This window comes from Drosophila ananassae, chromosome 2R (genome assembly GCF_017639315.1).
Source record: "Drosophila ananassae strain 14024-0371.13 chromosome 2R, ASM1763931v2, whole genome shotgun sequence".
In the NCBI taxonomy this organism is placed as follows: Eukaryota; Metazoa; Arthropoda; class Insecta; order Diptera; family Drosophilidae; genus Drosophila; species Drosophila ananassae.
In genome coordinates this window covers 15,039,325-15,051,278 of record NC_057928.1, presented here as the reverse complement: position 1 = coordinate 15,051,278, position 11,954 = coordinate 15,039,325, and the positions used below count along the sequence as shown (strand labels likewise).

Below are 11,954 nucleotides of genomic sequence, written 5' to 3'. Positions count from 1 at the left end.
CCACAGCGTCTACCGTTTGTCCTCACGTTGCCACAATGAAAACCAATCTGAAAAATCTGAATCCTGCTAGATTGGGAGATGTTCGCGCCACGAGTGCCACCAGAAAACTGGCGGCATTACGAGAGCTGCCACACAGCCGATCCCTAGCCAGAAACGATCGATCTTCGACCACGACACTCGGACGACGGCAACATAACCAGCTGTGGTGCCAAAAGAGTCCCAGAAAATGGACACAGGGAGAGGATTTGGGGGGGCTATGGGACTCGGAGGTCTCACCTGGTCTAGTAACGACAATTACAGAACACAAGGCGATTGCTCTATGACCCTGTAATAGAAAATGAAACCCAAAAAAGTGATTTAAATGTGCATCTATTAACAACATTGTTTAGATTTGCTATGGTTATTTTTTGTATATATATTTTAAGTCAGAAATGTTATTTTTGTATTATTTATTGAGTGTTCCTGAAATTAAATTATTTAGAGGATATATATGATTGATTCTGAGTCTTCTATCTGTAGAGATATATAAACTAAAATCATTAAAAGATGATAGAGAGGTCCCCTTGAAATTTTCATCAAACATCTAACAAATATTTCGTTCCTAGGTTTTGATGCAGAATTGTGGAGAATGAATCCACGAATGGTTTCAGATATTCCGCTTAAGAATTGAATAGAAATTGGCCAAGATATGGCCGTCGCGGGGAGCCATAGTGTCCTTTCATGGCTTATAACAACTTTTGAAGGGGGTCCCATTGAAATTTTCATCAATAATCTTAAAAATATTTCGTTCCTAAGTTTTGATGCAGAATTGTGGAGAATGGATCCACGAATCGTTTAAGATATTCCGCTTAAGAATCGAATGGAAATTGGCCAAGATATGGCCATCGCGGGGAGCGATAGCGTTCTTCCAAGGCCTATAACAACTTTTGAAGGGGGTCCCATTGAAATTTTCATCAAAAATCTTAAAAATATTTCGCTCCTAGGTTTTGATGCAGAATTGTGGAGAATGAATCCACGAATGGTTTCAGATATTCCGCTTAAGAATTGAATAGAAATTGGCCAAGATATGGCCATCGCGGGGAGCCATAGTGTCCTTTCATGGCTTATAACAACTTTTGAAGGGGGTCCCCTTGAAAATTTCATCAAAAATCTAAAAAATATTTCGTTATTAGGTTTTAATGCAGAATTGTGGAGAATGGATCCAAGAATCGTTTAAGATATTCCGCTTAAGAATCGAATGGAAATTGGCCAAGATATGGCCATCGCGGGGAGCCATAGTGTCCTTTCATGGCTTATAACAACTTTTGAAGGGGGTCCCCTTGAAAATTTCATCAAAAATCTAAAAAATATTTCGTTCTTTTAAAAATGAGATATATGTAATATTATATAAGACAAATAAAATATAATAATTGTCTATAAAATAGTAAAGATAAACTCATTTGTTCTTGAAGTTAAAGTTGAAGCCACCTGCCGAAAAATAAACATGGAAAAGACCAAACAATCTTACCAATGTCAAGGTAGCGCCTTCGTAATTGAATTCTTCGTGCAGGCAGTTGTTTTAAACAAATATTTAAAATACTAAAGAAACTGAAACACCAGCAGATAAGCAATATAAATACCCAGTCGGATCATGGGTTAATTATAAGTGAACTGTAGTTGCACCCACTTACACCTCAGACAGAATGAAGTTCCTTGTTGCTTGTGTCCTTGCCGCACTCTGCCTGTGCCAGGCTCCATCGGCTTTTAAGATTAGACGAGTTATCTATGTAGTGCCAGCCACCACAACCACTGCCAGCCCACCAACAAGCAGCAACACAACAACCACAACCACCACGACGACACCAACTCCGGTGATCCAGCAGATTGTCTACTGCACCTGGAAGAACAACTGGTGTCGACCCATCTCACAGTCCGCCGGCAACTGTAAGTGGGGCTTCTGCAAGTTCACTGGATAAACAAAAACCATCTCCTCCCTTTCGTTAAATAATAAAAAAGTGATATTGTAGCACAAATTTGTTGATTTTTATTTGAAAGTCTGGCTTGGTCAAAAAAGACTTGCTGGAACGGTTTCATTCTTAACTAGACTGGGGGATAGAGTTCCAGAACGGGGAAAACATCCGAGAACTAGATCCGCTGCGATATAAGGTTTGTAGGAAAGCGTTAGCAAAAATAATCCATACTAATCTTAGGGACTAACTAAATTCGATCCAAGCAAATGATCACCTAATCGGGATTAAAGCTTAATGGGTGTTAGGGCTAGGCATACAAAGTACAGGCATGGCTTGGGGTTAGGCATATGATTATTAGTCGTGATGATACTAAGGAGGCCACAGATTAAACTACAGCTTAGGCTAATCCTAGGGTTAAACAATGTGGTCTAAACTTAACTAAGGATATGCATGTGATGAAGTAATAGCTTCAGTTGATTCTCAGACGAGGTTTATACTTTTTGCATTTCGCAGCGGTTTTATTATTAAATAATCGGTATGTAACTAATAAAATGTATCAATTTTAATTTGGCAACTAAAGTCTAAAATTTAAATTGAAAATTTCTGATTGGTAAACAAAAGTAATTATAGCACACGATTAGAGCCGAAGGATTTATGTTGGAAGTGTAGTACCTCTAAAAAATATAATTTGAAGCTTGAAAGAAAAGTATCAACAGGCAGAAGACCTATCGACAGGATAAATATCAGATGAGACATTGTATATATTGCTATCATTTAGATTCCGTAGTTGTATATATATATATATATATGCGATAATATTAGATAATAATGTAAGTTCGATTTTTCAACGTTTCTATCAATACTTTTGTCAGTTGTTCACATCAACTGTAGTTTGGTTTTCCTGGTTTTTGTTATTTATTTTGTTTATGGGGTTTCCGTTTTAATGGTCTTTTAAACCACTGAGCAGAGCTTATTGTAAAATGTTAATTATAGTTTTTATTCGATTCGCTTGCTTGTCTCGCTTTGCTGCAGCACTCCACATATGCACAACAAATAACATTCGTAGAATTTTTGCATTGCTTTTACAAAAATATACAGCTACTATCAATTATCATCATCAATTCTTATATCATCGTCTACCTAGTCTCTTTCCTCAAATCGCATTATTATTATTATTTATTTTTTTTATAAAGATTCGTAAGGCAAAGTTCGTGTATGAGTGTGTGTATTTGTCGTATATGTATGGGTTGTATTATGAGTGTGTTCGTTTCTTTTACAAGTCACCAAGTTCTCTGTTTCTGTTTGTCCTGTTCAACTAAATGCACAATTTTCGTAAATATAATCCATTAACATAAATGCTAGTGTCTCGAAATCACTAGGCAAGTTGAGCTTGAATGAAGTCCGGGAGTGGGGGTGGGGATTGCGGTCGGAAGGTGGCCAAAACACATAAGAGAGCGATCTGAACTCAGAATACAAAGGCAGGGTAACAGTCTAATTTACGGATAACATGAAATCTTAAATCAGGCGGGGAGGGGGGGGCTGTGATATCAAGATGCAATCGGAAGCAGCTCTCAACGTCTGACAATGCTGGATGGACGGGGCAGGCCGCTGCGCTTCATTTGCGATGGGGGTCGCAGCCCGGATGGTTTCGGAATGCCGGTGGCTCCCGTTGTGACCTGGGTCAGTTTCGAGGTTAGCGCCTGTGTGTCAAAGGGTTGTGATGGATGTTGCTGAGGAACATTTCCGCCGTTTGCCGTCCTGCCGCTGTCCTTGTGACCATAGAGACTGCCACGGGAAGAGGCCGACGAAAGACTCTGCAGGGGATTACAATAAATTAGTTTATAGTTTAATTAAGGTACGAAACCACCAACCTCTGGGGTATCCGCCTCTGCGGCAGTCTTAGTACTCAAGCTGTAGTAACCCGAAGACGGACGAGCGAGTCCATTGCCACCTGCACGCTTTGCCCCAGCCAGGCCGGGTCCCCGCAGACCACTGACCAATTTGGGGACTTTAAAAACAGCCGAGTCATCCTGTAAAAGGTTTACAAATCAATAAATTTTCTTAAATTTTGAAATAAAGATCTTTCTCACCTCTTGACTCTGTGATGCCACTCGAAGTCCGCTGGTCAACTTGCTGGGCTGCCCTCCAGGTCTTCTCAGTCCACCTCCCAAACTGGGTCGAGGTAAAGCCCCTGCCCCGGCGATGCCGCTCATCGTGGAGGACAAGTTGTGGAAAGATTTGGACTTGATGCCCATGGGACTCTTCAATTCGGTGCTGGAAGGAACTGGAACTGCGACGGGCACCGCGGCGGTTGTGGAGTTCAGACCTGCTCCGGCCGAAGTGGCCTTGCTCACCGTGGTGAACTTCTGCAGGCCGCTAATGTAGCGCGGTCGGGACAGGGAGCGAGGTTGTGGAAGAGTGGACTCCGCCGAGGGATGGGCATTCATTTGGCGCTGCAGTAGGCTCTTCTCCTTGGGCTTCTTGTAGGTCAAGTAGTTGCTGGCGCTACCTTCGGCCTTGTAATTGTTGTTGTTGTTGGAGGCAAAGTTCTGATCCCGGCGAGACAAGCGACTTGGTGGGGAAGCCTGTCGCTGTGACTGCAGCTCCGCATCCTGGAACTGCTCCTCGTCCTCAACCGCTTGCTGCGGTGGCTCTTCCAGCTGCTGCGGCTCATCGTCTATACAAGGCACTATAATCTCCTGCTGCAGGCGCATATCCCTGGAAATCTTGATGGTCTTGAAGCGTTCCCGATCTCTCTCCCGGCGCTCCGCCAGCTTATAGCTGGACGGATCCGTCTCTGCTGCTGCCACCTGCGAGCGGCGTTGGTCCTCCGCGGGTTCGGGCTCTGGTTCCGGTGCCGGCTGCTCCTCCTGGGGTGCATCTCGTCGCTGGACAATGAAGGACGCGGAATTACAGCTGGCAGAGCTGCCGTTGCTGCCGTGCATGACGCTCAGGTTGACATCGTCGTAGAGGCGACTTCGTCGGCTTAGCAGTCGCTCCCCTGTGCCACTGCTGCTGTTATTGCTGCTCGAGTGACTTTGATTGAGGGTCGGAGTCTCCACCTTGTCGACTGGAGTGGGTAGCTGCTGTTCCTCCTCCTCCCGCTCTGGCTCCGCTTCGGGTTCGTCGCGATGGAAGCGTCGCTTTATCGTGTCCAGAGATTTTTGCATCTTTAGCTGGTCCTCGTTTAGAGTGTTGACCTTGCCCAGTTCGGCCAGCATGTGCTCGAACTGCTCCTCGTCGCCTTGCTGGGCTAGCAACTCCACCTCGGCCTCGGCCAGATCCATGACGCACTGCATCTGCTTATGTTGCTCGGACATTTGCAGGCTGTAGGTGCCATCCAGTGGCTGTTCGATCTGCTCCAGCAGCTCCATTGTGTCCAGCACGAACTTTTCGCCGTCGAACGGAGCTGCTTTCGTTGCTGGCTCAAAGGTGTTATTGAGTCGTCCCGGAGCTCCAGCTGGCTTCTGCGGCGTGACACTGACTATCGGGGATAGGTTCATGTCACCACGACCCTTTAGCGTGGGCGTATATCCTTGCTTGTTGTTGTTGTTGTGATAGTAATGGGGTCGAATGTTGGTGGTCAGTGGCGTGGATTCCATGGTGAGCAATGCCAGTTTCCGGTCGATGTTTTCGGGCGTTTCACAGCGAGCTTCCGGTGTGTTGCATCCCTCGGTGTAGGTTGTGTTCATCTGACGTCCAGCCAGCAGCAGAGTCTCATCCGCCGCTGGCGGAGCTGCAGAACTCGCTGATGGCCGCTTGAAGGTGGCATTTCCATCCATGGGAATCGATTCGGCGTCCGAATGCAGGACCGATGTGGTCAGGCTGTCAACTAAATTGAAGGTGGTGTCGCCGATCAACTCCTCGCCAAGGATCATTGTACGCTGCAGAATTGGAAAAGCGGCGGGCATCGGCCTCTCCGGAGCCAGGGGGTTCGACATGCTGTCCGTGCTGTTGTCCATGGTGCTGCATCCCGAGGCGGTCTTGCTCAGTGTCAGAGATATCTCATCGATTTGACCAATGTGCGAGTCCTTGGTCAACGTCCCGTCCTCCTCGCACAGCGTCAGCGACTCCAGCGCCTTCCTATCCCGGATCATATCACTGAGAGTGTAGCCAGCCAGTCCACCGCCCACGCCCATGCCCGCTACCATGTTATCGGTTGTCTGGTTGGTGAGTGTGGTGGTGAGGCTGGGCTCCTGTTCCAGGCTGATGGTCGACTGGAGGAAGTTCAAGTTGGTAAAGTCTGCCGAGGTGATCAGAGAGTTGTTCATCCGCTCCGTGTTCATGGACGAGCAGATGGAAGACGGCGGCGAGGTGTCCTGCAGGAAGGATTTGTGCATGTTCGTGGTGACGAGGCCACCGATTTCCAGTTGGAGCATCGCCGGTGTACCCACTCCGCTATCATTTCCCGCTCCATTGTGGGTCTGCTGAAATAATTAATTCGATTAGGACAGGTTCTATAGGATACTATGCTCCATACTCACGAAATCGAGGTTGCGACGCTTGGGTCGAGTGAAGGTCTTCGTGTTGTGTTTGTAGGCTTTGCGAAAAAACATTAGTTGGTTAATGATTATATTGTTGAGCATGAGCTTGGTGACTTATGAACGATCTTAGTCTAAGTAATAGATAAACGATCTTAGCCTATTTTCTTGTCTTTTAAAACTAATCAGAAGTCCTCTCCGATGAGGACATCCTCGTCGATGACCAGGTCGTAGCTCTCATCATCGGATACGACCGTGTCGTCGATCTCATTCTCCAAAACCGCCTCATTGTTGACTACCAACTTATCTATTGGTACTAGAGGAGGCATATCATCGAATGCCTCGTTCGATGAGAGTGCCATCTTTGGCATGGACATGGACAGCTCCATAACAGGGTCTGGAGGGTCCATTTCATCTTCGAAAACAACTTGATTATTGGCCTTCGCATTCTTGGCAGCTGGCTCAGTGAATGTTTCTTCAGCGTCGTCCAGCATCGGCTCACAATCGTCGATCCCAACGAGACTAACCAATGGCCCGTCAGGCTCCTTTCGGACAGGCTTGGTGGTTATGATACAGAGCATATCATTGGTTAGTAGCCACCCGGGGCATCCGATTGGGCGGAGACCAAACATGCGCTGAAAGTAGCGCAATTCGTTGCCCGAGTCAGTCTTCTCTAGGAAGTTCCCAGTGACAGTGAAGATGCACAGGTTTTTCTCGGACACCTGTACGTCTATGGAGGCGTTCTTATAATCGGTCTCCATCCTGGGAAGCCGACTGAGAGCCAGTAGAATGCCCGAATTGTTCAACTGCAGCTTGGAGCTGCGGGCGAAGGTGGATTGGGAGTTCTTGTGATTGCGATTGTACATCCTGTAGGGGGCACAGTTCAGTTTCTCGGAAACACTCAGCGAAAACATGGCATCTTCATTGTAGTACTGCACCAACTCCGACCGCGTCTCCGGATCATCGAAGAAGCTGTAGTAGGCAGCTACAAAGGAGAGGCAAAAGTCCATTCTGGAGGTCCCTGCACTCTGCAGTCTCTGGGGACTGGGCAACGGACATTTCTTAGCCTTGGGCAGCACACAGCCGTGGATGTCCTTCAGCGTGGGCAGCACCTCTCGCACCTGGTCGGTGTCGTACTTGGTCACACCGTTTCCCGCTAGGAATAGTTGTTGCAAGCGGTGTTGACGAAGGTGCTTCAGTTCCACCAGCTCTATGATCTTGTTGGCGCTGATATCTAAGCGCTCCAGGTTTTCGAATCGACCACCGACAAATTCGAACGCCTTCAGGCTGCACAGATAGTTGTTGGCCAGCACCAAGCTGGAAACCTGCGGCAGGGACTTGCTAACCGTGAAAAGAACATTTTCCAGCAACTTCTCCACGTGCAACGGGCAGAAGTGCTCGGCCAGCTCCGGGCTGGCATGGAACCGGGTGAGGTCCAAGGTGCGAGTGGTGTAATCGTAGCGGGACATTATAGCTTCCTGCACCGCATCAGCAAAGGGTCCGCTGAATTCGGTCTTACATACCTCGATCGGCAGGCCAATGGACACCCTCATCCCGATTTTCTGGCACGTGTAGAGCACGGCGAAGTCGCTTTGCAAGCGCTTCATACGATTGGCGCACAAGAGGCTGTCCACCTGAAATTGTCCGCGCGCCCCATCGTCCTCTTCCCCGCTGCGCTGAAAGTTGAAAATCTCCACCTTGATGGGCATCAGGAGCCACTTCAGGGCCAGCCTGATGGACTCGTCCGAGACGCCGGCGCAGTTGGAAATATTCACCGTGGCCCAGCCAGTAACGGTGGCGAAGCGAATCTCGGCTTCGCGAATCGAGATGGTGTCCAGCAAGGGGTCCACATCGGAGGCAGTTATATTCTCCGAATTGTTCATCAAACGACGCACATAGCCCTGAAATTGAGTTTTGTCCTGCAGATTCTTGCGCAGATCGCTCAGTGGCTGCAGTGCCTGGTTGTTTTGCGTTTTAAGCGTAACGCTTAAGCGAGGGCCCGAAGAATTTGATTTTCCGGTGTTTAGAAATCGCATTTCGATTTTTTCTTTTCTTTTCGTTTTGGCGTCCGGACTTCGCAGTAAAAGTTAGAAGAGTGCTAGCTGTCAAAATGTACCGTTGCAGCAGTGTTGACTTTTGACCGATGGACGCTTTTTTTTGCAACGACCATGCAACACTGGCCGCGCTTATCGATTGTCGTTGATCGATTGAAAGTTATTCAAAATGCATTTGAACTTTCTTTTAAAAGTTAATTGGGCAAAGATGCCAATAGATAATAGATCTAAGTTTTAGGTAATTAATTCAAAATGTGACTGCCAAATGTGTGGGGTGGATAGGGGTCACATAAGTTATTGATTATAATTATATTATTCTAAATTAACCTTTTATAACAGTCGAAGAATATAATATAAGAGTAAAAATAAACAGGACCGACCTAATACTTATTGTTTAGATGCCCTCATTTTAAGCCAAAATGTTTTAAATTTTTATGAAATGCCTTCTATTATAAACCCATTTATAGGAATATTTAATTGTTCAATCGATTTTTAATCCCCAACGGCATCTTTATGCTACAAATGTGTGCTTTAAATCGCGAATCGCATGATTGGCTTTCGCCCGTTGGGCAGGAAGTAAATTGGATTTATATAATATCCACTTATTACGCGAGATTCTTGCCATATTTGCATAGCCAGTTTCTTGCCAGCAGCAGACCACGCACAGCTGTTTGTCCCCTGGCCAATGGGGCCGACATACAAACATACTTATCCATAGGTATATGGAGGACCGTGCGTGGGGGGTTGATTAATTGCCGTAACAATAACATTGGCGATTGGCGCTTGCCAGTTATGGAAACGTTAAGTACATGACGGGTCGCCGTCTCCTGCCCACGTCTGGGGACTGTGTCAACGTAGCCGACGCCGTCAGTTTAACCCAAATTTGTTTTAGAAAGCGCAACTGCATAGCGTACACACTACAAACAATATGTTTCCATGTCGGTGGGTGCATCGGTATGCGTAAGGCTCTTACCTTCGTTGTTGCACTGCAAGTGCATCTGCATCTGCAGCTGCGGCTGGTTGTTCGTCTTCCACTGCTGCAGTATGTTGGACACATCGTCGTGGGTCTTGTCCGCTTGAAATCTGCCAAGAAGTACCAAGCGTTCATAAGTATTTTTAGCCATTAGCCAACGAAAACAGCACCCGAAGAAATAGCACCAACAACAACAACAAGGGTGCATCCACATCACTCACATATATGAATCATCCTTGAGAGCCTCATCGATGTCCAGGATATCCATGTCCAGCGATGACAAGGGGAAACTTTACGCTTAGCTTAAAACACTGCAATACAGCCCTAAATCATTGCGATAAACGGCAACAAAAGGGCCTTCGTTTTGTCTGTTTGACCAATACAAGATACCAATTTTGCTTGTCGAGTGCTGGGAACTGACGGCGGTCGCGCGTTTTCCAACACTACTCCACTAGAGATGAAACTATCGGCCGACAACGGCACCACGCCGCCACTTGGCGACCCTACGCAGTTTATTTGGATTGTCTATTTGGCAAATAAAAATTAAAAATGCGGAAAACACCGGACGCCGGCATGGTCAAGTACTGTCGCTTATGCGCCGTGCCCTCCTCGATACTGGTGGACCTGTTCTCCAAAGATATCTCCAATCCGCCGGTCTCCGAAATGATGAACTCGTTTTTAAAAGAGGATTGCCGCGTAAAAAAGGATGCACTGCCTCAAAAGGTTTGTCCCACATGTTTGGTGGCCGCACAAAGCGCCTTCCAATTCAAGGAGAAGTGCGAGCTGAGTTTCCAATACTTCACACAATTAACCGCGACTGGCAACAAGGAGGACCAGAAAGCGGAACTGGAGCCCGGAGAAATTGCCTTCGAGATGGTTGGATGTGGGGATCCCCTGAGCACCGAGGTTGTGCTGGAGTCTGGAGAGGACAGACTGGACGATTCCGAAACAAAAGTGTGCCCCGTTGAGCTAGAATGCTGCCTTGAAGGGGAGGAGGACACTTTGTTATGTGGTATGTCCAAATGGAAACCCCGAAAACCTTATTTCATATCATCTACTTTTCAGAAATCACCCCCAGTGATCTGAAGGTAGACGTAAAACTGAAGGCTACGGGGGAAGAATCGCAAAATGGAATAGACCAGCGAGATGGATGTCGATCGGATGAGGACAATGAAGAGGATGGTTTCTCCGATGCCTGGGCCCCCGAGGAGACGTCATCGATATCCAGCGAGGAGGTGGAGGATGATATCAAGATCGAGATCCCACCGAACACCAAGGACGGTAAATCTGCTTCTCTTCTATGTCCCGATTGCGGAGCCCAGTCCACAACACGAAGGGGTCTGGCCAAGCATATGCAGCGACACAAGAATCAGGGCAAGAATCCGGGGCTCCCGCATTTGTGTGATCTTTGCGGGACAGGGTTTAGGACAAATGCCAAACTTGTCATCCATTATCGCCGTCACACGGGCGAGCGACCCTTCAAATGCGAGCTCTGCCCCAAAGCGTACACCCATCGTCCCACCCTCAAGATGCATATGCTCACCCATGATGCGGATAAGGCTCAAAATTGTCCGGAGTGCCAGAAGACTTTCTATAAGGTTTCTGCTTTGCGATCACATATGCTGTTGCACTCGGGAGACCGGCCCTTCAAATGCCCCGACTGCCCGATGGCTTTTAGCAAGAACGCCGGACTTAAGATGCACAGCCGCCTGCATACTGGGGAGCGACCGTACAAGTGCGAGATCTGTGGCCAAGGATTTATTCAAAACCAACATTTGGTCACCCATTTGCGGGTCCACAACGAGGACCGTCCGTTCAAGTGCCCCGACTGCGATAAGTCCTTCTTCGAGAAGTCCAACATGAAGAAGCATCAACGCACCCACTCCGGAGTTAAACCCTACAAATGTGAAGAGTGTGGTCACGAATTCTCGCACGCTCATCATCTTAAGAATCATATGCGGGTCCACACCGGAGAGAAACCGTATAAATGCACTCAGTGTGAAAAATCCTTTGCCGCTAGCCAGTCCCTGGTGAAGCACATCCTTTGGCACGAGGGCAACCGCGTACGTGAGTTCATGTGCCCGGAGTGCCCGAAAGGTTTCGACACAAATCACGGCCTAAAAAGCCACCAAAAGACGCACAAAACGGCGCAACCAAAGCAGACATACCAATGCACGCACTGTGAAGTGAGGTTTGCTTTGAAAAAGACCTACGACAAACATATGTCCACTCATAAGATTCGACCACACCCGTGTCCGCACTGCCCGGAGGGATTCTTCTCCCTGAAGAGCTACAAAAAGCACGTCAGAGTGCACAACCTGAAGAGGGGAACATCTTAACGATTTCTTAAACTATAACGCAACTGTATCTATTATTGTCAAGATCTAATAATTACTTAATTCATAAGTTAAAAGTAAGAAAAAGTTCTTAACGCTCATATAGTTCGAAATATTTGAAATGTTTTATAAATTTTAATATGAATAATTTTACCCAGAAG

General features: G+C 47.0%; 4 protein-coding genes across 5 annotated transcripts; 2 read left to right on the top strand and 2 right to left on the bottom strand.

Annotated features, from left to right (window-relative positions):
* Positions 1 to 1,370: 1,370 nt before the first annotated feature.
* Positions 1,371 to 2,012, top strand: LOC6493272. Its single transcript, XM_001957379.4, has one exon. It carries the CDS (start codon positions 1,683 to 1,685, stop codon positions 1,953 to 1,955), a length of 273 nt encoding a protein of 90 aa, XP_001957415.1. The 5' UTR covers positions 1,371 to 1,682; the 3' UTR covers positions 1,956 to 2,012.
* On the bottom strand, positions 2,001 to 9,888 carry LOC6506686 (ataxin-2 homolog). 2 transcript variants are annotated; one of them, XM_014909380.3, is made up of 6 exons: positions 9,679 to 9,888; positions 9,458 to 9,567; positions 6,434 to 6,489; positions 4,040 to 6,376; positions 3,821 to 3,979; positions 2,001 to 3,763 (listed from the first exon to the last, which is right to left on the bottom strand). In XM_014909380.3, the coding sequence occupies exons 1-6, from the start codon at positions 9,723 to 9,725 to the stop codon at positions 3,521 to 3,523; spliced, it is 2,952 nt and encodes a 983-aa protein (XP_014764866.1). In that variant the 5' UTR covers positions 9,726 to 9,888; the 3' UTR covers positions 2,001 to 3,520. The 2 variants fall into 2 exon arrangements, with proteins under 2 accessions (XP_014764866.1, XP_001957416.1); XM_001957380.4 differs by having other exon boundaries at positions 4,040 to 6,373.
* Positions 6,474 to 9,442, bottom strand: LOC26514277 (nuclear RNA export factor 1). The gene has a single exon (XM_014910113.3). It carries the CDS (start codon positions 8,464 to 8,466, stop codon positions 6,616 to 6,618), a length of 1,851 nt encoding a protein of 616 aa, XP_014765599.1. The 5' UTR covers positions 8,467 to 9,442; the 3' UTR covers positions 6,474 to 6,615.
* A 34-nt stretch (positions 9,889 to 9,922) lies between the features above and the next one.
* Positions 9,923 to 11,953, top strand: LOC6493273 (gastrula zinc finger protein XlCGF57.1). Its single transcript, XM_001957381.4, has 2 exons — positions 9,923 to 10,469; positions 10,523 to 11,953. The coding sequence occupies exons 1-2, from the start codon at positions 10,007 to 10,009 to the stop codon at positions 11,794 to 11,796; spliced, it is 1,737 nt and encodes a 578-aa protein (XP_001957417.1). The 5' UTR covers positions 9,923 to 10,006; the 3' UTR covers positions 11,797 to 11,953.
* Position 11,954: the final 1 nt, after the last annotated feature.